The sequence below is a fragment of the Theobroma cacao genome, chromosome 5, assembly GCF_053813885.1.
Source record: "Theobroma cacao isolate CCN51 chromosome 5, ASM5381388v1, whole genome shotgun sequence".
In the NCBI taxonomy this organism is placed as follows: Eukaryota; Viridiplantae; Streptophyta; class Magnoliopsida; order Malvales; family Malvaceae; genus Theobroma; species Theobroma cacao.
This window is the reverse complement of record NC_142643.1, coordinates 41,253,396-41,276,876: the sequence shown is the minus strand read 5'-3', so window position 1 is coordinate 41,276,876 and position 23,481 is coordinate 41,253,396. Positions and strand designations below refer to the sequence as shown.

At 34.9% G+C, this 23,481-nt stretch overlaps 2 protein-coding genes across 4 annotated transcripts; both read left to right on the top strand.

Moving 5' to 3' along the window:
- The first annotated feature begins 431 nt into the window (after positions 1-431).
- On the top strand, positions 432-9,287 carry LOC18599652 (kinetochore protein). Of its 3 annotated transcripts, XR_016026564.1 has the most exons (13): positions 432-797; positions 888-1,106; positions 2,046-2,136; positions 2,204-2,383; positions 3,132-3,221; positions 4,585-4,692; positions 5,626-5,679; positions 6,004-6,118; positions 6,211-6,368; positions 6,476-6,571; positions 6,969-7,108; positions 7,980-8,068; positions 9,012-9,287. XR_016026564.1 is itself a non-coding variant. In XM_007029711.3 (11 exons), exons 1-11 carry the CDS (start codon positions 634-636, stop codon positions 7,029-7,031), a joined length of 1,338 nt encoding a protein of 445 aa, XP_007029773.1. In that variant the 5' UTR covers positions 432-633; the 3' UTR covers positions 7,032-7,377. The 3 variants fall into 3 exon arrangements, 1 of the variants encoding a protein (XP_007029773.1); XR_016026563.1 differs by lacking the exon at positions 7,980-8,068 and having other exon boundaries at positions 9,012-9,285; XM_007029711.3 differs by lacking the exons at positions 7,980-8,068; positions 9,012-9,287 and having other exon boundaries at positions 6,969-7,377.
- An 826-nt stretch (positions 9,288-10,113) lies between these two features.
- Positions 10,114-23,341, top strand: YAK1 (YAK1-like protein 1). The gene is made up of 18 exons (XM_007029706.3): positions 10,114-10,900; positions 12,838-13,037; positions 14,343-14,496; positions 14,592-14,701; positions 14,829-14,898; positions 15,018-15,100; positions 15,202-15,280; positions 15,372-15,412; positions 16,534-16,656; positions 18,046-18,196; positions 18,359-18,473; positions 18,592-18,674; positions 18,762-18,836; positions 19,739-19,813; positions 19,914-20,740; positions 22,068-22,220; positions 22,626-22,921; positions 23,083-23,341. The coding sequence occupies exons 1-18, from the start codon at positions 10,736-10,738 to the stop codon at positions 23,157-23,159; spliced, it is 2,877 nt and encodes a 958-aa protein (XP_007029768.1). The 5' UTR covers positions 10,114-10,735; the 3' UTR covers positions 23,160-23,341.
- Positions 23,342-23,481: the final 140 nt, after the last annotated feature.

The window sequence follows — 23,481 nt, the reverse complement described above, 5'->3', positions numbered from 1 at the left end:
GATTTGAAATGTATTCAATGATTTTTTTTAATATAAATTTATTTTTAATTTAATATAATTGGTTGAATTTGTAACTATTCTACTATTCAATTGAACCCATCAAAATAAATCAATTATAGACACTTATTTCATTATTTAATATTTCAGAAACTTGCAAATGGGTCGACCATTCCAATTGAAACAACTTATAAGTTGGATGGCACCAAAATTAAATTGGTTTTAAATATATTTATTTCGTTATTTAATCTTTCAAAAAAAATTTTACAAGTGGTGGGAATTGAATCTTGACTTTTTGTTAATACCATACCATTAAATGTATGTTTTGTTAAAAGTATTCACCATATCTAATATTTATTTTAAAACCAAAATTATATTTTTAACAATAATAACATCACCTCTTAACTGATCGGTGAATTGAACCGGTTGTGAACAGAAAACGGACCACGCAGGTGTACCTCTAGTCCGGTATAAATACATTACTTATAAGCTTAAATTTCTCTTTGGCGGGAAAAATATTCACTTTCCTCAATTTTAGCCAATATTTTTTATTTTTATTTTTCCAGTTTTAAATTTTTTTTCCTCACTTTCTCGACAACCAACCACCGGAATTCTTACTCAGACAAAAAAAGAAAAATGTCGAAATTCGAGTACCCGATACTCTCCCGTGCCGACATAATATCAATCCTGGCGGAGTCGCAAATTGCCGCCGTCACCGACAACGATTTCAAGAATGTCAAACCCGATTTCGTCTCCGATCTCTACACTCGCCTCCTCATCTACCTCGACGCTCTTCATGAGTCCGCCCATTTCCCCTTATAAGCAATTCGTCTTTCCTTTTTTTTTTCTTTTAAATAATTACATGATATTTAGGGTTTTTTTTGTTGCAGGGAAGACCAAGGGCAAGTTGAGTTTTCAGCATTGGAGCAATTTGAGAACCCGGATCTTCTAATTGGATCAATCCAGGTTATGAACTTGTATTGCAGGTTAAGAGAGGTAGTTGCTTCTCTTAATTGTCCAATGCAATTTAACCTTAGGGATTTGGTTAAACCCGATTCGGCCCGGGCTGAGTTTTTCATCAGCTCAATCCTCAACTTTTGTCTTTATAAGTAAGTGTTTTCTTACTGCAAGAGTTCTGATATTGATTTACTTCAATTGACTTGAGTGAAAATTGGAAAATGTGGGATTAAATTGTTATGCCATTGTGAGTGTGAAATGGTTAGGTTTAGAAAACGAGAAATGATTACACAGGCTTTTCTTTTATCACGTCAATTGTAGGTTTAACTAATCCAGATGTGACATTTTTATTGAAATTTGCCTGTCAGCCCAGAGCATTGACAGGTTCATAATTTTCAATGATTTGACAAAGTTATTGCTATTTATGAACTTGTGGCTATTTGTGTATTAATATGGCAAACTTTAAACGATGTGTTGCATCGTGATTTTTGGGATTATAGATATGGCATTCTGGTATATGAGGAACAATGGTGTTAGGCATGAATTTTTAAATAGTAATTTAGATTGACTGGCTATCAAACCATGCATTAATGGTTGAGAGATGACAGATGAGATTCAGAAGTTGTGTCTTGGTTCTCCATACCTTACCTTTTACAGTCTGACTTGGTTTTACATAATGGTCTTTTTGGGTTATAACAGCTCTTTCGTAATCAGCCGAACACATATCAAAGCACAATCTAGAGAAAAGTTGTGGAATGCTCCCTGATGACCCATGTAACAGCTTTTCCCTTGCTTAGATTCTTTAACACTAATGCTGAAAGCTATCATATGGTTAAGTTGAGAGCCTATGGGACAACCATTGGAGCACATTTAGATATGAGCAAGCGGTAGTTTGTCTAGTGACCATGCAGCAGTTTCTCTTGTCTTATGTTAATCCCCGTTCTCTTCATAGTCTTTTTCTCTGATTGCCTTTTATGAGAAATTCTGTTTCTTAACTAACATTTTGGCACAGTAAATTTCCTTTAATTGTTCGCCAATTGCTTCCGGCTTTTTATGCATTAAGGTATTCTGCTTGTTGATTTCCATCTCAGAGACACAAAAATGAATCTTCTGAGACCGATTGCAGAGGAGCTGACCCTTCTAGATGAGCAGCGAAAGGAGTGGGAGGCTAAGATTTCTCAGGTATATGAAGAAAGATTTTTGATGTTTTAGAGTAAAGATCAATTTTCACCATATCTTTGCCTTGCAGTTGAATGCAGAGATTGCAGGTTATAGTGAAGCAAGAGAAAGGGAGTTACCCCTTGTTCAAGAGGTAGACTCAAAAGTTAAAGAATTGCGTGAGATGATTGCTGGCCTCAACAGTAACCAGATGTCATTGAGAACTTCTTTTCGGAATTTGAAGGATAAGACTGGGCAAATGGATGAGAAGGTTAGGATGTTATTAGTAGCTCCTTACCAAAGCTTTATTTCAATGATGTAGACATAGCGACCCAGTTCTCAACTTGGTGAGGAGAGTTAACCTATATGTGTTTTTCAAACTAACATTTTTGATAGTATTTAGCATTGGAGAAAATACTTATACACAGTTTTTTTGACCATAAGATGTGCTTAGAGTTAGATGTATGTCTATAAATTGTGGTAAAGTAAATAATTTTGTGCCATTCGTTCTCAATGTATTTTCACCTACTTGCCACATGCCTTTGAACCTGAAGGATTTTTCATAGTAGTGTTTGATCTAGGTTCCTTCTAAAATGCTGAGATGCCCTTCTTTCATCTGAATTTTGCATTTTTCTTGCATGGTTGCTTAAATATTATCTTTTTAAGTTTTATATCTGCTTGATTTATTGTACAATTTTCCTTAAACAGATGCTTACTTTATTGTCATTGTCACATTTTATTTTTGTTATCCTTCTTTGCTGCTGTGAATAGATATCCCATGTCTGCCGATCTAGGGTTAGTCCTGGTACACACCCTATATTCTTCACGTGTGTAGAAGGTCTCCTTTCTTTTCTGGTTGGACCACTTTTTAATTCTAATGTTGATATTTTATTTCTAAAAATTGTTTAAAACTTTTTGGTTCTCCATTTTTGCTTTTATATCTGCATTATATTTTCCCCTTTTTAAATGCTAGAACTACTTTTTATTGTTGTTTATGTTGGCATGCCCTCTATTTACAGATTTCTAAGGCTGAGTTTGACCTGGTACAAAGTGTCCAAGAAAATGCAAATCTACGTTCCAAAATAGTTCAGTCACCAGATAAACTACAGGTTCATATTCCTTCTTATAAAGTTCTATTTAGGTAATTATGGCTCATCAGATATGTAAAATCTTGCTGTTATTGAATCTGAAAAACCAAGTGTACAGGCTATTGATACTTTTCTTATAATGGAATGCTTTTAAGGTAAGAATGGAGAGCATGGTTTATATATTATGTATGCATACTAGAATGGATAGGATATGGTTTAGTTATTTATTTTGACAGGTGGTATTATGTAATTATCTTTTAGTCTTGGGGTTTGGGAAATCCCTACTAATTGGTGATTTCTATAGTGGAACCAGTTTTATGTTATTGAGAAAAACTATAGAATTAACTGCTATAAAATATCTCCTCAAAGTAATGAGGAAAAAAATGGGATTTAATTGATAGAAAACTACTATTTTTTATTGCATGTTTAGCTGATGCTTCTCACATATTTCTTCATAACCTCTCACTAAAGTAAACATACGCCAAAAATTGTTGAGATGGAAAGACAGCATTGCTATTCAAGATTGTATCAAGGGAAGTTGGAAGAATAAAATACTTGGGAAGGTGAATGTGAATTTTTTTTGGTCTGTGATCCTCAAGTTATGTCCAAGGATCTATATTATATACAGTTGGAATACAGCTAGCTTAACCTTTGTTGTGCCTAAAATGGTATCTGGCATGCATGACTAGGTGCATTTAACTTGGAGAGAAGAGCATAATAAAATGGAATCTTGCTTCTGTTTCTGGTTCTAGAAAATTGCTTCGCTGAAAATTTAATTATGCTGGTAGCGAAGGATGCATGTCTGCCCTGATTTTTGTGTCTGCTATCATCTTCTTGCATGCTAATTTTAAACCCAAAGCCACCTTTGTGTTACTATAGTGTTGTTGTCGTCAATGATTACTTGCAATTCTGAAACTTTGGGATAATTTTCTTTTAGTTTTTTGATGTGGGTGGTTTTTCTCAAGCCTTGTTATCTGCTATCACCTTCCTCTTCCCCACTTAGTAGTGGAATACTTGCATGTCAGATTGGCAACTTTTATTTGTGCATGCATTCTTTCATGTGGAGGTGTCTAAACTTACGCATTTTATCCAGTATGCTAATATTGAGTTTTCATTTTACTTTGTATTTAGGCATACAGACATATGGCTTGTGCCACAATCGTCACTTGATATTCAAAGTTGTTTTCTTTGTTCCATAGTTTTCCATGACAAAGTAAATATAGTGCAAAGTCACTTTTCTCTGTTAACTAGCCAAGTTGATTGGAGTATTTAATGTAGCTTCTGTTAAATTTGTTATTCACTTCTCTTGGATGGTATGACTTTCTTTCTTTGCACTAAATTGTTATTCTCTATGTTTTGTTTGTTACATTTTTTTTCCTGAAAGAGAGCTTTAGAGGAGAGGAAATTAGCTCGAGATGAGGCAAAGACTGCTGAAAGGTTAGCTATGCAGTCTTTTCAGGAGAAGACTACCATTGTTGAGGTTTATAGCAAGGTATGTGCCTATATTATGAGGTGTCAGCCTCTTGTTGTCATTCATCTGAAAGCTGACTGGCTGTGAGAGTTTAGTTTGCTTGATCATATTCATTTAAATGCATTCTAACATATGATATACATAAAAGAATTGCATGATGAAGAGGCTCACAATTTCTTAACCTAAATAGTAATAGAATGCTTGTTTATCTGTTTCAGATAGAAGTTTAACGATTGTATATGGCATACCTCACCTTTTGTAGCAAGATTTTACTGTTTGTACTCTTTGTCCTTGAAATGCTAATCATATGTTGTTGCTGAACTTCTTGCTTCACTCTTTGGATTTTGTATCCTCTATTGTTAAAAAAATCAAGAGTCAATTATTGCTCCTACAAGATTGGATTCTTTTGGGACCTGGGCCTTAGAAGCTACTTGTATATTATGCTATTGTTATTCAGCAGTGGGAACCCAGTGGTCCTGCATTTACAATTGCAGATAAAGTCTGAGCAGAGATGCATGGATGTTCACATGCGTACACTTGAGATGAAGAAATTGAGCTATCATTGGACTGTAAAACCTTAGCTTTTCCTTTATAAAGCTTGCTTGTATATTCTTTTATACTGTTAAATCTATATTTTGTATTCATTAGCAATCAAAGTAAGCACCTTTTTTTCCTCTCACATATCAATATTATCTGGGTGACATACTGAGAATAAAACCCCCTAGTACTTTCTTTAAACAAAGGTGAAAAAATAGCTCAAATATTAGAATTGCAGAAAGGAACATTACTAGTTAATTATAAAACACAAGAGCCAACTTTACAGGTTTATTCAGAAATAAATATCTGGAAAAGGATTGAAATGCATGTGCATCAAGTCAACATGCATACACGAGGAGTTGCATATGGTAGAAAAGAAGGATTACTAATTCTTGATATCCTTGGGTGTTGTTACAGGCTCTTAAGAAGATGTCAAAGCACTTTGCCTTAATGCAAGCTATACATGAACAGGTACACAGACAGTTGGCCTCTGTTCCTTTTGTGTTTGTGCTCTGAAACTGAGTAGCAATGCCGCTTTTGAAGTTTTTTGTGGCTCGTGGAACAAAATCCCATCCCCACCAAGAAAAGAAACGTTTTTGGCATTTTCAAATACATATCAGTTGTATTAGCTTTCAATAAGGTTGCATTTCCTCGAGCTCCTTTACTCTTAAAATATTACAACTGAGATTTTTCTCTTAAAAGGAAAGGTTTTGATTTTTGAATGCTAGCCATTTTTCTTTGTGTTGAAACTACTCATTATGCCAAATCCCCTTGTTTATAATATTGTTTTAATAGGTGAACTCTGCAAAATCAGTTGAAAAAGAATGGAAGGGTTTAAAAGCTAAGTTAAGTGATGATGCTGTGTTAGACAAGTCACTTGAGGCTAAACTGATTGAACGGCAAGGAAAAGGCAGGTTCTTATTCAAATTATGTTGTGTTACTGTCCTTCATACATAAACCGCTACATAGGTGCTTAAACCTTTAGCTTTATTCTTTCACCAGTTGAACAATTGGACGAACTCCAAAGGCAGTTACAAAAAGAAAGGGATCTCAAGTTTGAGGAGTCTACTAAACATTTGAATGATGTGAAGTTGGAGGTGGAATCTAGGCGGCGTGATCTGGAAGCAAGGCAAAGGAAGGTTGAAGATGTGGTAGCAGAGGTAATCCTCATGTCTTCAAATTCTACATGATGCTAAGTTGTCTCTACTCTCTACCTGAAGTTGCTCAACTTCTTAATTTCTCCTTTTATATTTCTTAAACTTAACAGGTAGACTCCATAACGTTAAAGACTAGTATGGCAAAAGAATCTGGAGCTGCTAAAGTGCACGATTTAGTTAGTAAGTGTGAAGAGATTGTAAAACAGGTATTATACTGCTGATTTTAACCTTGAATCATTCTTTACAGTGTGCTTATCATAAATATTGAATATTTGTTCTTTGCTTCATTCAATCAGTATAAAGATCTAGTTAAACTAGGATTATTAGTAAAGCTTGATTTAGTTATAATGGAATTATTAATGAATAAATTTATTATGTATATGATAAACCTCCATTAATTAGATTAATTTTTTCTGTTTATCAACCATTGAACACTTTTATTATTATCATTATTGTTATTTTGATCAACTTGTATTATTATTTTAAAATTATCCTTATCTTTGTTCTCTTATGCTGAGTTCATTGTATATTAGTTGATACAAGAAGGCTAGATTTTTTTAAATTCTTGAGCTGAAATTTGTCCAAATGGTCATCTGATTGCAGTTTCAACATTATTCATCCTCTATTGGGGTCTTGCTGCCTGTGCTTGGGACAAAGACAACTTGATTGAGTAGCTACAACCAGCCTTTAACTTGCATGTTAGGAAGCCACTCAATTGTGAAATCCATTTTATTCATGAAACTGTAAGTTGTGTTTAGTCTGCAGCAGTAGAAATATATTTATATGGTCTTCCAGTGCTTCAAATTATTTATTGACTTTCTGTTAGTATATGATGAGGCTTGTAAGTGAGTTCTATTTATCGTACGTAGCCAAGATGGTACTAACTTGTTAAAATATCACTTCTTGTGGAGTTCTGTAGAAGATCTTTAGGGTAGTGTTGCCCTTGTATCTTTGCTTGCTTTATATGCAGTGTAGACTGACAGTTTTTTGTATATAACCAGGCTTATGATAATGACAGATAAGATGGTTCTCTAATGATGAATGGGGAATAGATTATAAATGTTAATATTTCTAGTGAAGCCTACAATCCAGATTTAATAAAATTTTTATAGTTTTTAGGTAATTTCACAAGTAAGCTAGTTATTGCGCTGGATGCCAATTTCTCAATGCCTCATTCACCCGATGAGATGACCTATATACCTTATATATTTTCTAATCATATCATGTGGAATCTGTTAGTCTACAATTTGTTTTGGATTTTGAAGAGAAGCAAGGTTTTCCATGACCAAACATGTAGTCTTTAAATGAAGCACACATGAATTCTTGTTGGAAGTTATGTTGCATTGTTGGCATGGGATGTAGCTTGGTTTGATTATAAGAGCAGCCTGAGGGACTTTCTTACATTCTTCTATATATGGATTCTTGGTGTTTTAATAACATGGGAGTAACTTGCTGGAATTCCCTGGCCAGTGTCTGCTGATGCAGCATGGTGCATGCTGTATTTGGGATTGGTGCAACTTTCTCATCTGATACTTCATCAGGCTGCGGGATGTAGTTTCTGTACTAATGCTTAATATTGATTGCTGTTGGATGGTAAATCTCTAGCCTTATCAGGTGTTGGGGGTACTAATTGACATGAACAAGGCAACTGGTCAATGGAATTCACATACAGGGTTGTCAGGCATCGAACAGCTGGGCTTTGAGTGAGTCTTCATGATTTCTGCTTATGATTTTTTTTTTTGTGAAAATCATGCTTATGCTTATATGGTGGTAGCCGAAGCTGAGTGAAAATCCTTTTCACTGTTAATAAGCTCAGAAATGAGTGGCTGAGTGCGCTTTCCATGATCCTAATGGCCACCTGATTTCAGGATGTTGTGAACTTTTTGCAAGGGAATAGGGCTGTATTTTATTTTTCCCTTTTTGGGAACAGGAATTTGAATCTAGTTTTTTGAACAGAATGGAGCCGTGTGGTCAGCACAGAGGGAACTATTCTTTTGCCTTTTTGAACAGAGGATATACGAATTTACCATTGAATCCTATGTTCAAGTGCAGGATCGAGATTGTTAATAGTCTCCCATTCATGGAAGGCATAATAGGGGTTGCTCTGCTTGTTCAGTGATCAATTAGGAGTTGAATGACTTTTACTATAGGCTTGCCAGGCTGTCGTAGATGCTCTTTGTTTGGGCTTTTGGGCACATTCCTACAAAGGTTCTCAGTTCATACATGGGTTGGTAAATCTTAAATCTGTCTCAATCTGGTGGTGCTGATGGTTCTTTTAAGTGGAAATGGTCAGCCAATAAAGGGCTAGACACAGGGATCAGGGGAGGGGGCCTGAATGAGCTAGGGTCAACAGCTAGAGAGGAACCCATATATGATAGTGTGTAGGGCTTTCCAAAATGTAACCGAAACCGCATCATTTTCTTGGAATTAAGGGGAAAAGAAAGGGGCCTTCTTTTACGAAAAAAGACGAAGTAATCTAGTCAAAACTAATTTCTTTTTGTTTTCTTTTCCCTCTTCTCTTCCTTTCAAAGTCTTTCCCAGTGCCAAAAATTGGGTAGATACATGCATACATGCATATGTACTTGTTTAGTATATATCCATTTTCGGCTACGTGAAGCTAATTATTGAATGGATCCTCCTTTGCAGATAAGAGAGTCAAAGCTGAACAAGGAGAGCTACAAAATAAATGCCAATATTTGGAGGGTATACAAGTTTAGCGTCTAAAATTAAACAAGGATTATTGGTAAAAAAATAAAAATAAAAGGGACATAAACACCTCTTAATTAATGTTTAGAAACTTTAATTAGTCTTTTCGATTTAGGCAGAGAACAGCATAAAACCACATAGCTTTATAGCTATTACTTACCTTTTATATGGAGGAACACAAATGGTTAGGTGACTTTCTTTATCCGTATTTCCCTTTCACCAATTTTCAATGTGCAATCATATATCATTTTCAATTTCCCTTCTCTCTTTTTTTAATCACACTCCCTTCCCTTCCTTCATTTGTTTTTACTTTTTTTTTTTCAAATTTATTACCATTATTATAGAATAATGACGGAGTTTCATTTTATCAATAGTTAAAATTTAATATCGACCAAATAAAATTTTTGAAATGAATAACGATTATATTTTTATTTTATAATTTGAAACTATAAATTGTTTAAATGAAGATATCAATCTAGATAATATAAGCAAAGGAAATTTCTATATTTTGTTGTCTAGAAGGAAAAATATGTTTAAATTCCTTTGACAACAAATTATATTTAAATTTAGATTTATGTTTCAATATCCAATTGAAAGCCATACATGCAACACTACCATAGAATAATTTCATATATGTTTGTGATAGAAGTCATGTCATATCATAATGACAATATTTTCACTCTTTACTCAACAATTAAATAATTTTACATACCCAATTTTTATGCCTAGTAACATTTAATGAAATTAGATGAGTAAATTATATTTTTACCTACAAATTTTTTTCCAATTTACCATTTTTAAAAATTCAAATAAAAAATGGAGTGTATATATGTAAATTGTAGCAATTTAAAAATTTCATATCCCAATAAATGGCATAAAATCTAAAGAAAATATAGGAAAAAAGAAGAAGTGAGCAGGTGCTACATCAACAAAATTGGAATAAAATTAATAAATTAAAACAGGGAAAAAGAAAATGCCACTGTACAGTGTGCCCATGCCACAGTCCCATAAAAAAAAAAACAAATCTAAAAAGGGAAAAAAAAAAAACTCCCATTTGGAGGAAGAAAGAAACACGGTGCCTTTGTCCTCAGACCAAAACTCTCTCTCCCTATCTTTCTCTCTCTAAGAAAACCACTCTCTCTCTATCTATTTCTTCATCTCCTGATCCTTCTTTGTTGCATCATATTTCTTCTTTATAATCTAAGTTTTGGGTCGAATTTGGTTTTTCTGTTCATCCAATTTGTTTTGTTTTGGTGGGTTTTTGTTGCATGGTTTTAATTTATAATCTATAGAAACGATTCAATCCTCTTTACTATATCAAAAGTTGGGTTTTTTTTATCATCTATGGATCCACCTGGACTTCCATTTTTTTGATTCTTCTCTTTTTAGACTGAATTAGAGGAAATAGAAAGGAAAACAAAGAATGGGATTGGAATCAGCTGGTGGGTTCCTTGAAAAATCACTGAAGTTTCAATATTGACTTCAAAACTACAATTCAATTATTGATCAAAATTGGGGTTTTCTTACTTTTTCCTTTATTTGTTGTTGGATTGTCTTCTTTCTTTCGTGTTTTGAGTGTTTTCTATTTCAATGGAGCTATTGGGGATAATAGTAAACTTGGGGGATTAGAAAAGGTTGATTTTTTTTGTTTTTGGGGGATAGTTATGGATGAGGTTGGTCCTAGTAATCAAGGAGAGCCTGAAGGGGCCTCAGAATTGGGATCAGAGGAGGGGTCGAAGGTGCGGTGGCGGCCAAGGCAGCTAGTTTTTGGGGCTTATTCACCTAGAAATGAAGCTGATAGAAAGCTGCGAGTTGTTGTCAGGAGGCCTGTAAGTCCTCTTTTTTGTTTGTCCGTTCATTTTTAGTTCAAAATGCTTTGCGGATTTTCGTTGGCATGTTGAAATGTGTAGAAAATTGAGGAGCTTTTTGATTTGGTTTGAATTTGAATGGTATGGATTAAGAGATGTTCAGCTGGTTTCAGTTGTGGTTTAGTGAGTGATTCTGTTTATATGGCATGGTTAGTAAGAAAAACTTTGTTGCCGTTTAGAACTGTATAATATATGCTAGTTGAGTATGCCATAGCAAAACGAAAAATTTAAAAAATGTAAGTGAGAAAGACAAATGTTTAAGAATTGTTGTGATAAAACAGACTGACTACTTGGTGCATATATGCCATGGTTAGTTTCTCTTCCCAGTTGAGCTAGTATTTTCTATCACAAGTAGAAGTGTTAGTGACACAGTGAAAGCATATATGAATAAAGTAATCCCATAAGAAGAATGCAGTGGCCAGAAGAGAATGTCCCTTACTTTCCCAATAAACAGGGAGTAAATCTTAAATGTTTCACTAGTTGCAAATGTATCATATAAAGCTGTGAAAATAACTGGGAAATGTTATACCTACTTCAGTAAGTAAAATGCTCCATGTCAGTAAGCTTAAGCAGAGCAGGTGATCAAATTGGTTTCAGATAGAAGAATGCAATGTGTCAGTACAAATATTCACAAATTGAGGTTGCTAAATTGATTTTATATCCCAAGTCCTATCTATCTTGACAAGCCATCACGTTGCCACTCATGCCAATTTATGATGTTCGTAAGACAGCTAAACTAGGGAGAAGAGACTCCATGAAGAATACGAGTCTCAGTGGGGCATGGATGTTTAGTTATTTTTTCACTTACATGTTTAATCATTAAATTCTGTCCTTACACCAATGATACCAATATGGATCTCCTCCTATTCATTGAATGATCTATTGTCCAATACTGCTGTTTGGCTTTGTGTATGGGTTTGCTCTATTCATGTCTTAATGCAAGAAATCATTTGAATTGCCATTTATGCTTTAGTGTCTGAATATAGGATGATGCTGTAGAAACTATAAAATTAAGTACTACATTATTAGTATTGAATTTATATAGTAAAAGTATATTGGTATTTTTAAATCTTTTTCATCAAACAAGAAGTAAAAGAGTTAAAAAAGATGGCAAAGGAGAGTTGTGTTGGATATGTAGAATAATGGAGAGAATTAAATGAGATAAAATGAGGATGGATATAGGATTAGATTTTATCATCCTACCTTACATTATTTGTGCCAGATTAAGAGTAGTTTAGGTTCAATTTATAACTACTGTGTTTGGTGTGTGCAAGATATAGGATGATTGTCCTTGGTCAAAAATACACCTTGCAATACCATTTTGTGTAGATACAATTTTTTTTAAAGAAGACTGTAACTCTAGGATGAAAATAGAAAACATGAAAAATAATATATACAACCTAGCACTCTATCCTATAGGGTTAAAATAATCCTTCCCCTTTCCATAGGTGAGGTCATCCTATACTAGGAGGATGACTCATCCTATGTCATCCTATCCTCCTCTGAATGGGAACATGTAACATTGTATACGATGATTTTATCATATGTTGTCCTTCATCTTACACACCAAATGCACCACTAATATGTAGTTTTAATGTAGTCAAATAATAGAAAATACATTTTGACGAAATGCCTTAAGTAGGTCTAAGCCACTTAAATTTTCAACACTTGTTTACTTTAAAATATTCTATTAAGTGTTTGCAAAATGAGTATCCAATCGCTGTGAAAAGTTTCATAATTGGAAATTTAGTTTTCAACACTTTATTTGGTTACCAAACTGCAATATAGTGTTTGCACTGACATTTTTCCCCCCATCATGTAGCAAGTTTGTGATAATCTCTAGTCTTGGATTCATATAAGGCAAATATTTGTGCTGACATGCAGCTTTAATTGTGCAGTTGGTGGCAAGACTGACAAAGGACATAATTGAAACATACCAAATATGCAATCCGCAATTTAAATATTCAGAAGAATTGAACCCAAAGCGTTTTTTGACTAGTCCATCTGTTGGTGTCCTCAATGATGGCTATGACAATGTGAACTCAGATCTTATTCTGACGGTGAACTTTGTCTTGACCAATTTAGAAACGCAGCGAAGGTTTGTTGCTGCTTTTTATAACTTTCCTCATGATGTTCAACTGTAGTTTTTGAAGCATTTCTTGTGCATTGCTTTGTGAATTGACCTCACATGGGCATTGTGGACTTTCTTATTGGTTGAATAAAGACTGTTGTTGTTTTTTTTTTTTTTTTCAATTTTGCCAACACTTTTATTTGTGCTGCTGATAGGCAGTTGATCTTAAACTAAAATGGACTATTCTTGACTTTGATGTGTTAGAAATATAGATCATCTTGAAGTGCATATTTGTTTCTCATTCATGTGGCCTTTAGCTTCTGTAAGTTATGACAACACCTGCTTAGTTTTTGGCTTTTGAACTTTGAACCTTAGCATGTTGGAATTGTTTGTACATCAGTGTAGATATGAGCTTTGGGTTTGCCAAGCTTGGATAACCCGTTTTTTCATTTCCAAATTCCAACTCCCTTTCCCCTCTTAATCCATGTTCTCCACGAAAAGTTTCAGTTCTAATCTATGTATCTAGCTGGTTTGTTTCTACTTAAGTCTAGTAATGAAGAATACTTTTTTGATTCTGTCTTCTTTGCTACCCTGGCAAAATGCCTGTGTTTAGCATTCAACCATTCTGGGTTCTAAGGTAGAAATTTTTAGAAAAGGATCAGAGTTGGGGCTGGGTGAGGATGAGGCTGAATTGGGGCCATAGCTGACAGGTACAGTGCCAGCTGAAGCCTGACCTGATCTCAGGCATGACTTGGCCAGGCAAGTTGTTGCCTTGAGGGAATTATTCAGTTGATTGTTTGATGTGCTGGCTAGCATGGTTTAAGAACGAAAACTGTTTTCAAGGTGTTCCTCTATGTACCAAATTGAATTCTATGGTTATTTTTTAGTATGAATACATTTCATGTTATATACATATCCATAGCAGGCAAGGTTGCTGTTGGCATAGCTCAATACTGTGTTATAATATGTTTCCTACGTTACCCGGGTATCAATTTTGTTATAGCTCATTACTGTGTGCTAATATTTTACCTACATTACCTGGGTATCAATTTTGTTTTTCTCATAATGAGGCACCAAAACTGTTAGTTAATGCAATTCAGCAAATATTATCCATACGAGAAACAAAGGATAACATACCATCTAAAGAAAGAAGGGGAAAGAAAACTAAGAAAGGAAAGGAGCAGATATTATTCATGAAGGCTCAGGCTCAGGCATTTGGTAGATTCATGGACTAGACAATGTGAAAATTAAAATCATTGTTGGTGGCCTATTATGATTTACGAATTAATTATTGAAGGAAGCATTTACTCATGTTTCAATGATTATCTGTAGATATATTGTCAAAGATGTTCTTGGTCATGGGACTTTCGGGCAGGTTGCTAAATGTTGGGTTCCAGAAACAAGCAGTTTTGTTGCTGTGAAGATAATTAAAAATCAACCTGCTTACTATCAGCAGGCACTGGTTGAAGTTTCTATTTTGACAACGGTAAATTTAGTCTTCTTACAGCTGTATGTATCCTTCTTTTAGAAATACTGGTAGTGAAACATTATTGTGTTTGCTTCATTGTTTGCCTTTTGCAGTTAAACAAAAAGTATGATCCGGAGGACAAGCATCACATTGTCCGTATTTATGATTACTTTGTATATCAACGTCACTTGTGCATTTGTTTTGAACTGCTTGACACAAATCTGTAAGTAATTTTGTTGTCTTACAATGAAACAAGATGCATCATTTGTGAATTTCTTTTATCCTGTACACAGATGCATTTCTTATAGATTTTTTTGCAGCATGTTCTTGACAATTTCACCCTGATCTAGGTATGAGCTTATCAAGATAAATCATTTTAGGGGTTTGTCATTGAGCATTGTTCAGCTGTTCTCGAAACAGGTATTTGCAGTTTACTTATAGCTGAACTTGGTTCTGTGCTGAATATTGATTGGACTAACTGTAGACATCACTTTCTGATTGTCGTTTGACTTGCATCGTATACTTGTAATTTTATATAGATTTTACGTGGACTGGCTTTGTTAAAAGATGCTGGGATAATTCATTGTGATCTAAAGCCAGAAAATATCCTTCTGTGCACGAGGTGAGTTGCTTTTTCAGGATTTGTCTGGATTACAACCTTATAATATATATTCTGTATGTTTTTTTCAGTGAAGTTTGATGTTTTTGTCCTGAAAATAACAGTGTCAAGCCAGCAGAAATTAAAATAATTGACTTTGGATCAGCTTGCATGGAAGATCGGACTGTTTATTCCTACATTCAGGTTTGCATGTATACCTACCACTTGTCATACTGTTCATTGTTATAATGCTCAGGAGGGTCTTAGAGCTGCATTTTCTTATTTTCTTCTGCAGAGCCGGTATTATAGGTCTCCTGAAGTTCTTCTTGGATATCAGTATCCTTTTAATACAAATGTATAGCCTTATTCTTTTCTATCTCTTGATTCTGCTTTCTGCTTTTGTCTTTTAATCAACCGTGGTGTTGTTTCTTTCTTTACAATATATCTTCTCATTTTAAATTTCTTGCTGGACTGGAACTTGGGTGGGATAAACTTGAGCAGTAGTTAGTTTGATCTAATCGATCCTCAGGTTTAAAATGAACCTTTATAGTTCATGGTAATTAATCATGTGAAAAATTTAACCCAACTTGTGAACAGTGCTTGGTACACTATCAGTGCAAAAAATTGAACCTGACCTTTATATGGGTGTGAATACGTTGAAGTTAATGTTTAATTGCTGCTGTCCTTCATTAGATCCCGTTCTCTTTGCTTCTAACGTGTTTTGAGGTATGTATTTGCTGTTTGTCTATGATAACTATCATCTAAGGTGGGAAGTGTATAAAATATCAAATTTTAAAGTTTTCTTATCCTAGCTCAAGCGACTCTGTCAAACTCTTCCTACTCCATCAAATTTGACAGGCTTGATGCTTGAGTTAAGCATTGCAGATCTGAAACCCAATATACTTGGATTCCGCCTTGAGTAGATTGTTCAAAACTTAGTTTTTGCTTGACTGCTTTCATCTTATTTAACTCATTGAGTTATTTCATATAATACTGAGCAACAACAGATGAACAAAAAAGAAAAGAGATAAAGGTAGGTCTGCATTCATTGTTGTCCCTCAGAGCCTTCTACTGCCTGAATGATAACAATTGATATAACATTTGAAACTCTATCTAAATTGGCATAATAACTAATTTGTTTTAATATTTGCAATACTATTAAGTTCTTTGTATTTCTATATGAAGATTATCTCTCTGAAATAATGACTTAAAAGATTCAGTTCTGTCATATTGCTGTTCTCTTTAGCATGCCACAACCTATATAACTTTGCATTAATCATATATTTTCAAACTCTTTGGAAGTAATAATTAAAAACTGCTCATTCAAATTAATGTTCAGTGGTTGTGATTCATTATATATTTGATGATTAGATACCTTAATTCTGATTTCTGTGTCTATGCTTATGATCCATCAAAGAATTTTTTTTGTTTTAGTTTGAACCTTGATCCTTGTCCAGATATACGACAGCTATTGACATGTGGTCCTTTGGCTGCATAGTTGCCGAACTGTTTCTAGGGCTGCCATTATTCCCTGGTGCTTCAGAATTTGATCTTCTAAGACGAATGATCGAAATACTTGGGTATGCCTCTTGCATTTGTGGTCATACATCTCTGGGTAACAATTTCTCTGTATTTCTAGGCATCATTTTCTTGTGACTGATCTAGGGATAGCTATTCTTTGGTTCATTTGATAGGACGATAACCGGGCAGGTAGTTGTCATGTTCAAATGGTAGAAGTTATATAAGTAGTCACTTATCACTAAATAAGCATGTGCATCTACCAAAATTCTTACTCCCTCTGTCCCTTATTCTTTGGTTTTCTTAGAAATTCCAGCATTTAAGGCAACAAATATGTAATGCTTCACAAATTTATCGATTTTCATAGTAAAAATTGCCCTTATGAGGATCAACAATTTTCAAGAAAAGAGAAAAAATTGCTTTGATGTTTCAAAGTAGGAAAATATTTTTTGAACATCCCAAATTGAAAGTTCAATCTTTCTCTCTCTCTCTCTCTCTCTCTCTGATTTCCTTTATTCCATTTAAAAGTAATATAATGACAGGTCAGATCCTCTAAGATCATTCTTCTCATGAATTAGCAAGATAGGCATAAATACTTATGAGAGCGATATATGTGCCTTATATGACATGAATTAATGTCGCAGTTCAGGATGTTAATAACTTGCTGATCAATATGATTAGTCTAGTTTGATTGCTTGTATATAAGAACCTCTGAATGATGTTCTAGAATTATGCATCTGTCCTTGAGCTTTTGGACATTATCTTCTTTTTCCAGTCCCTTCTAGCGGGTGCAAAATTGACGACTTGTGAACACCACAGTAGATTTTTTGGTTCATAATGGAATTTTAGTTTATTTAACAGACTACCATACCTTATTTATGTATGTGTCAAAAAGGAAAAAAGAGTTAAACACACCTTTACACACACATGTATGCGCTATTGCACACACATCAAGTAATTTGAACTGGTGATCTGATTGGGTAGGGGATTACTCCAAAATAAATAGTTTCTGTTCTCTAAAACAAGTAAATAGAAGAAGTGCCTCTGGACTGTGTACTAAAGTTACATTAGAACTTTGGGCTAGAATGTAGTCATTTAGCTGTGTTAATTCATTGAAGTTCAAATTTTGCATAATAATGCGTGTTCCATCTTTAGAATTTTAGAATCCTTCCAGCTCAATTTTCCATGACCTATGTGTAATCAGTTGCTGTTTCTTAGTCATCTGCTCTTTTCTTGCATTGAATGTAAAGTAATATGCTGCTTATCATTTTCTTAATATTTTCATACAAACTTTCATTTCCAACTTATTTCTTTTTATCCCAAATAAACCTAGTTACTGTGAGATACTCTATAAATTGAAAAGTTGTTTTTAGCACTTGTTACCCATTCAGTTAGTTGTATTTTTTGCACTTGTTGTGAACAGCCTTTTATATATGGTTGTCATGTTGTAGAGGACAACCCCCTGATTATGTACTAAAGGAGGCAAAAAACACAAGTAAGTTCTTTAAGTGCATTGGGAGTATCCACAATACAGAGAATGGTGAAGTCTTCATTGGTGGCAGAAGTGCTTACCAAGCATTAACAGAAGAAGAATATGAAGCTGTAAGTGTTCATATTTGCATTTTTTAAAGAAAAACTTCGTGAAAAGTAGTAAAAGGGTAGAAATTTCTATATGACTGGATCTTGTTAATTTTTATATTTGTACATCTCTTTTCAAGTATAATTTTCTTCATCTGATAGTGATTGTTGCTTGTTTCTGTTCAGAGGGAATTAAAAAAACCATTGATTGGGAAAGAGTATTTCAATCATAAGAACCTTGAAGCAATTGTTACAAACTATCCTTACCGGAAAAACTTGCCTAAAGAAGATATCATCAAAGGTTAGCATCTAACTTCTACATTGAATGTACAGTGTGGCATGGTGGGAAAATGATTGTCGTGTGAGACTACCATCTGTTAAGAACTTACTAAGGCTGTTGCATAATGAATCTATAACAGAAAGTCAAATACGATTAGCTTTGATTGATTTCTTGAGGGGACTAGTTGAGTTTGATCCCGCAAAACGCTGGTCACCTTTTCAGGTAGTTGAAATTTCCCTTAAACCTTCTTTATCATGCTATTCCAACTAAATATGAAGCTATAGTCAGAGTTTCAACTTCATTGTGCAGGCTTCAAAACACCCTTTTGTTACTGGGGAGCCTTTCACATGCCCATATAGACCCCCACCTGAGACCCCTCGCTTGGTAAGGGACCTATGCATGTAGCTCTGCAATTGAAGAGAGGTTGAACCTTATGTCAAATTTTACATTAACTATGTGGCTTTTATTTCAATGCTTGGCACCATTCGTACAGAGGATTTGCCTGGCCCTCTCTGATTTCCATGGTGATTGGGGTTGTTTATTCTTAGTTGATTGGTCATTTATGTAATCTTCTGAACACTGGGACAATTTTGTGTTATATTGAAGGCACTTTTGTCTTATTTATAAAAAGTTGTAATAAAAGTTCAAAGTTGTTGAAAAATAATTTGAAATATAAAATCTTATCCTTAAAACACGAAAGATATATAGCAATCTTTTGATGTAATTTTAATTTCCATTGTACATCTTTCTCTTTATATTGTGTCTGCACCTAAAATTCTTTGAGGCATGTGAAAGGTTGGCTTTATTGGTCTTCTTGTGGCTTCAGCTGTTTTTCTGTTATAGCAATCTGTTTTTGTTGGATCACAAGCTTTTTTTTTTTTTTTTATGCTTAAGTTCTTCTAATGTAAATATTGGCTCCCCTTTATGGCTTTACAAAATGATACTTTGGCTTTGACAGATAAAGAAATTACCCTGGTTTCTGTGAATCTATATAAAGAGAACAAATCCAAGGCATGTCCTAGATTTACCACAACTTTGTTTTCTTTTCTTTTTATTTTTATTCTTTTAAATAATTTGTTTACTGGTGTTTCTTCTGTTTTAGCAGTCAGTTTGGTTTCATTAGGATTCCCCCGCCACATCAAATTCTTTTGTTACAAAGAGTTTTGGATAGAAGTTTATAAAGACATTTGGCAGCATTAGTATTATTAATAATCTGTTATTTTCTAGGCAAGAAATAAATGAAATGTTATTTACCTAATGTCTGGTGGCTTTTTGCTTTTTGGTAGCCTGTTGCTCAAAACATTAAGGTGGACCATCACCCTGGTGGAGGCCATTGGTTTGCGGCTGGTCTTTCCCCTAATGTGAGATTCTTAATAGTTCAGCATTTTTATTACTAGAGTAGTGAGTTCCTGCATTATTTTAATATCAGTCTTATAATGATGTATATTTTCCCTTGTGTAGATTCCAAACAGGAACAGAGTTGCCTTCCATAACAGCCCACACTTCCCGATGGTGCCATATGGTCATGCTAATAGCTATGGTAGTATAGGAAGTTATGGTAGTTATAATGATAATACTGGGCTTGGAAGCAGCTATGGGAGTTATGGAGATAGTAGTAATATGTTTGCATATTATTCACCTGTTGGCCCATCTGCAATGAACATGCATTCACAGGGTGGTGCATCAATGCTTGGAAGTAGTCCTGATGCTAGACGGAGAGTTATGCAGTACTCTCATGGGAATGGACTTGGTGTGAGTCCATCAGCTGGAAACTTTGCACCTCTTCCCCTTGGCACCAGTCCCTCACAATTTACTCCTCCAAGCTCCTATGGTCAAGTTTCAGGTGGCTCTCCCGGACATTATGGTCCTACTTCTCCTGCAAGAAACAGTTGTCAGGGATCACCTTTAAGTAAGATGGCTGCAGCTGGCCAGTTTAATAGAAGAAAAAGTTGGGGATATTCTGGAAGTTCCCAATCTCAAGAGAGTTCATCATTATCAAATTGGCAAGGACAAGTATCTGACGGCACCACTTCTAGCCAAGCTGAGGGAAACTCTCAAGTGGTCAGTGGTCTGCCCTCTCATATACAGTCAAATTCTAACACAGCCAACTGGAAGCAGCAGCGAGGTGGCATTGGAATGGCTACAGGTTACTCAGTCATTCAAAACATACCCAACTCCATAGGACTTGGTTCTAATGTGCAACTGCAGCATGGCACAGGAGCAGCTCAAGACAAGACAGATGCCAGCATGTCACTGCCTGATCCTGGAGATTGGGATCCAAATTATAGGTGAGTAGAAAACTTGAATTTGCAGTCTAAACTCTAAACAATGTTCATCAAATGTTAAGATACATTTATCTTCTAGCTTTGTTGGATGTGTTATTTTTTTATGAGAATGGTCTTTATTCTTCTTTACTCTCTCAAAGATTAGTTGGGTGCCAACATGTGGGGCTTGCAGCAGCTGACCGTTTGTCAGGCCTCTTCTGCAGACTGCATTAAGGGTGGAGACCATTCCTTAGTATACTGTTATGTAGTTTAGCAGCCATTTTTATCCTATTTAGTTCACTGACACTTTCCAGTATTTCTTAATTTTTTCATGCTGATTTTATGCATTTCTTCTGTATAGATTGCTTGTTGTTATAAAATACTAGTAAGATAAGGGATAGAGAGAATGGGAGCCACCTTGATACACAAATTATATAAGCCGTCTCTTCTATATTTATTATTGCATAATGTGTTGAAGAAGATGGTAATAAATCACCTCTGAACACTTTTCCTTCAGCGAGGAGAGTAGTGCCTATGCATCTTTGAAAATGGTTCCTGCAAATAGTACACAACTTCTGGTAGCATGTCATAACTTACTTCTTTGTATTATGTTCTAACTAGATCAAGGAACTGAAGTTGCATTTCACAAAATACTGGGTTGTTGGCTCAATATTTTACTGCTTGATTATAGTAAAATACTTATGGGTGTTTTATCAGAAATCCCATACGCTTTCCTGTTCCTCAAAAATTTTACATGCTGTATTAGGGTACTCCTAAACCAGGTCTAGCTGCAACATTTGGCTTCTTGCTGCTTCAGTAACAGAGTTGCCTCCTTAATAAGTGTGAATATGAAAGACAAGCTCTTAAACTTTGTACAATTGTTAAGATGTGGAATTGTTTCTATCCAGATTACTCTTCATTTTTGGTCATTTATTCCCCCCATCCCTCACCCCCACACCCCCCCCCCCCCCCCCCCCCCCCCCCATCAAAAAAAAATTTTTCATTTACTCATGCCTCTTTTTGTGTAGGTGGATATGTTATTTGCAAGTAGATGAAAATTCTCTTTATTATCATACCTTTTTTTCTTTAATTATTATTATGAGTAACACTAGATTTTTGTCATGCTTATCATCATTGTATGTCTATATTGTTATTTACCAGATTATGGCTTTGGTGTTATATCTCTAAAAACCACTTTTGGTTTCAATATCAAACTAATTATTGGAAGTTTTAGGAATTTTTGCCTGCTGTTAATAGGGACTCTAAGAGCTTTTAACATAGACTTTTTGCCGTGATATTTATTCTATGATCTTTTAACTTCTTATATTACTTGCATTCGTTATCACTACAGTGATGAGCTTCTTCTGCAAGAGGATGGATCAGATGAGAGCTGCATGACAGCTGAGTTCAACAGAGGAATGCATATTGGTTCGGCTGATTCATCTGTTGGAGTTGGAAGATTCAACCGTGCTTTGACCACAAGCTCAAATTTATCAATTCAAAGGTAGTTGCATATCCTTCTTCATGAATTCGCTTATAGAGGTTTAATCTGCATGTCATGCTTGAGGGGAGAGGGGGCAAAGTTGACAGGGGAAATGGATATCACTTTCCCTCAGTTGAGTTAGTTGCAAGATAAATATGTAAAATTATTTTTTGTCATATTTTTCATTTGTCTTTCGATATCATGTCTGGTTTTGCTTTTAGCTGTGGCTTTTGTTTCCCCTATTAAAAGTTATAGTCCATTTTTTTCTTTCACATAATTGATGCATCCAAGATGAGTTGTACATTGTAGAGATGGATATGCACTATAATGTTCAAATATCTCAGACATACATGGGTGGAGCTATTGTTTTTTGTTGAAGTATTATCTTTACTGTTCTTGACTTATTTCTATATTGTTTGAGTGCAGACAAAATGGACCTGTAGGATTTTCACATATAGAAGTGGGTAGCCCTCCTGCTAATGATCCACATGCTGGATATCCTCGTTTTATGTCAAAGCATTCTCACTTCATGCCACATATGACACAAAATTCTCCAAGCCGTTTGGGGCAGCAAACTGTTCAGCGGTTCAATCACGGGAGATCTACTGCTGCTCGGGGTAGTGAATGGAATCACATGAAAGTCCAGCTCCCTCCTCCTAGCTTTAGTTCTGGGGGCCCACGTTCTCCTGGAAATAGTTCATTCAGTAATGGCATGCCATGGGGTACTTCCTTACTTCATTCCATCAAACTACTCTAGTTACCTAATTCTTTGTTAAGTAATTTCATAGAGTTCTTGTGTCAAAATATGTAATTATTGTTGGATAATTAAAGGAACAAAATTAACTGATTCCATTTTACTTTGATCGTGCTATTGTTAATGTAGGGCGTAGGGCCAGTCATCCTGTCTCAAATATTCCGCCAGCATCTCGTGGAAGAAAGGACTATGGAAGGATTGCCTAATGTTGGAATCAACTTGATTTTTTGCAGTGTGGGATTATGTATTGGGTGTTTGGCAAGAAATTTGTACTCAATAGTTCACTTAACTAGTGAGCTCATTTTAAGCAAATGCTCATCTGGACCATGCTCATTCATTGTGCTTTGCATAAATATAATTAATGGTGGTTGTTTTGCTTGTCATCCAATCAATTCATGCGCAATTGCTATATCTTTTGGTTATGATGCTTTACTGCTCTTCTTCCCTACTTGTATTCCCAGAATTCGAGATTTCTAAAGTAGTTCTAATTCTGAAATTGTTTTTTAATCTGTTTGAGTAATCTAACCA

Bases quoted from the DNA above. Each gene is read 5' to 3' on its own strand.
- LOC18599652 (XM_007029711.3), top strand. From the start codon at position 634: ATGTCGAAATTCGAGTACCCGATACTCTCCCGTGCCGACATAATATCA. The intron at 6,119-6,210 runs GCAGGTTCTTAT...TTCTTTCACCAG, and splicing joins GATTGAACGGCAAGGAAAAG to TTGAACAATTGGACGAACTC. The intron at 6,369-6,475 runs GTAATCCTCATG...TAAACTTAACAG, and splicing joins TTGAAGATGTGGTAGCAGAG to GTAGACTCCATAACGTTAAA.
- YAK1 (XM_007029706.3), top strand. From the start codon at position 10,736: ATGGATGAGGTTGGTCCTAGTAATCAAGGAGAGCCTGAAGGGGCCTCA. The intron at 15,281-15,371 runs GTTTGCATGTAT...TTTCTTCTGCAG, and splicing joins CTGTTTATTCCTACATTCAG to AGCCGGTATTATAGGTCTCC. The intron at 22,922-23,082 runs GTACTTCCTTAC...TTGTTAATGTAG, and splicing joins CAGTAATGGCATGCCATGGG to GGCGTAGGGCCAGTCATCCT.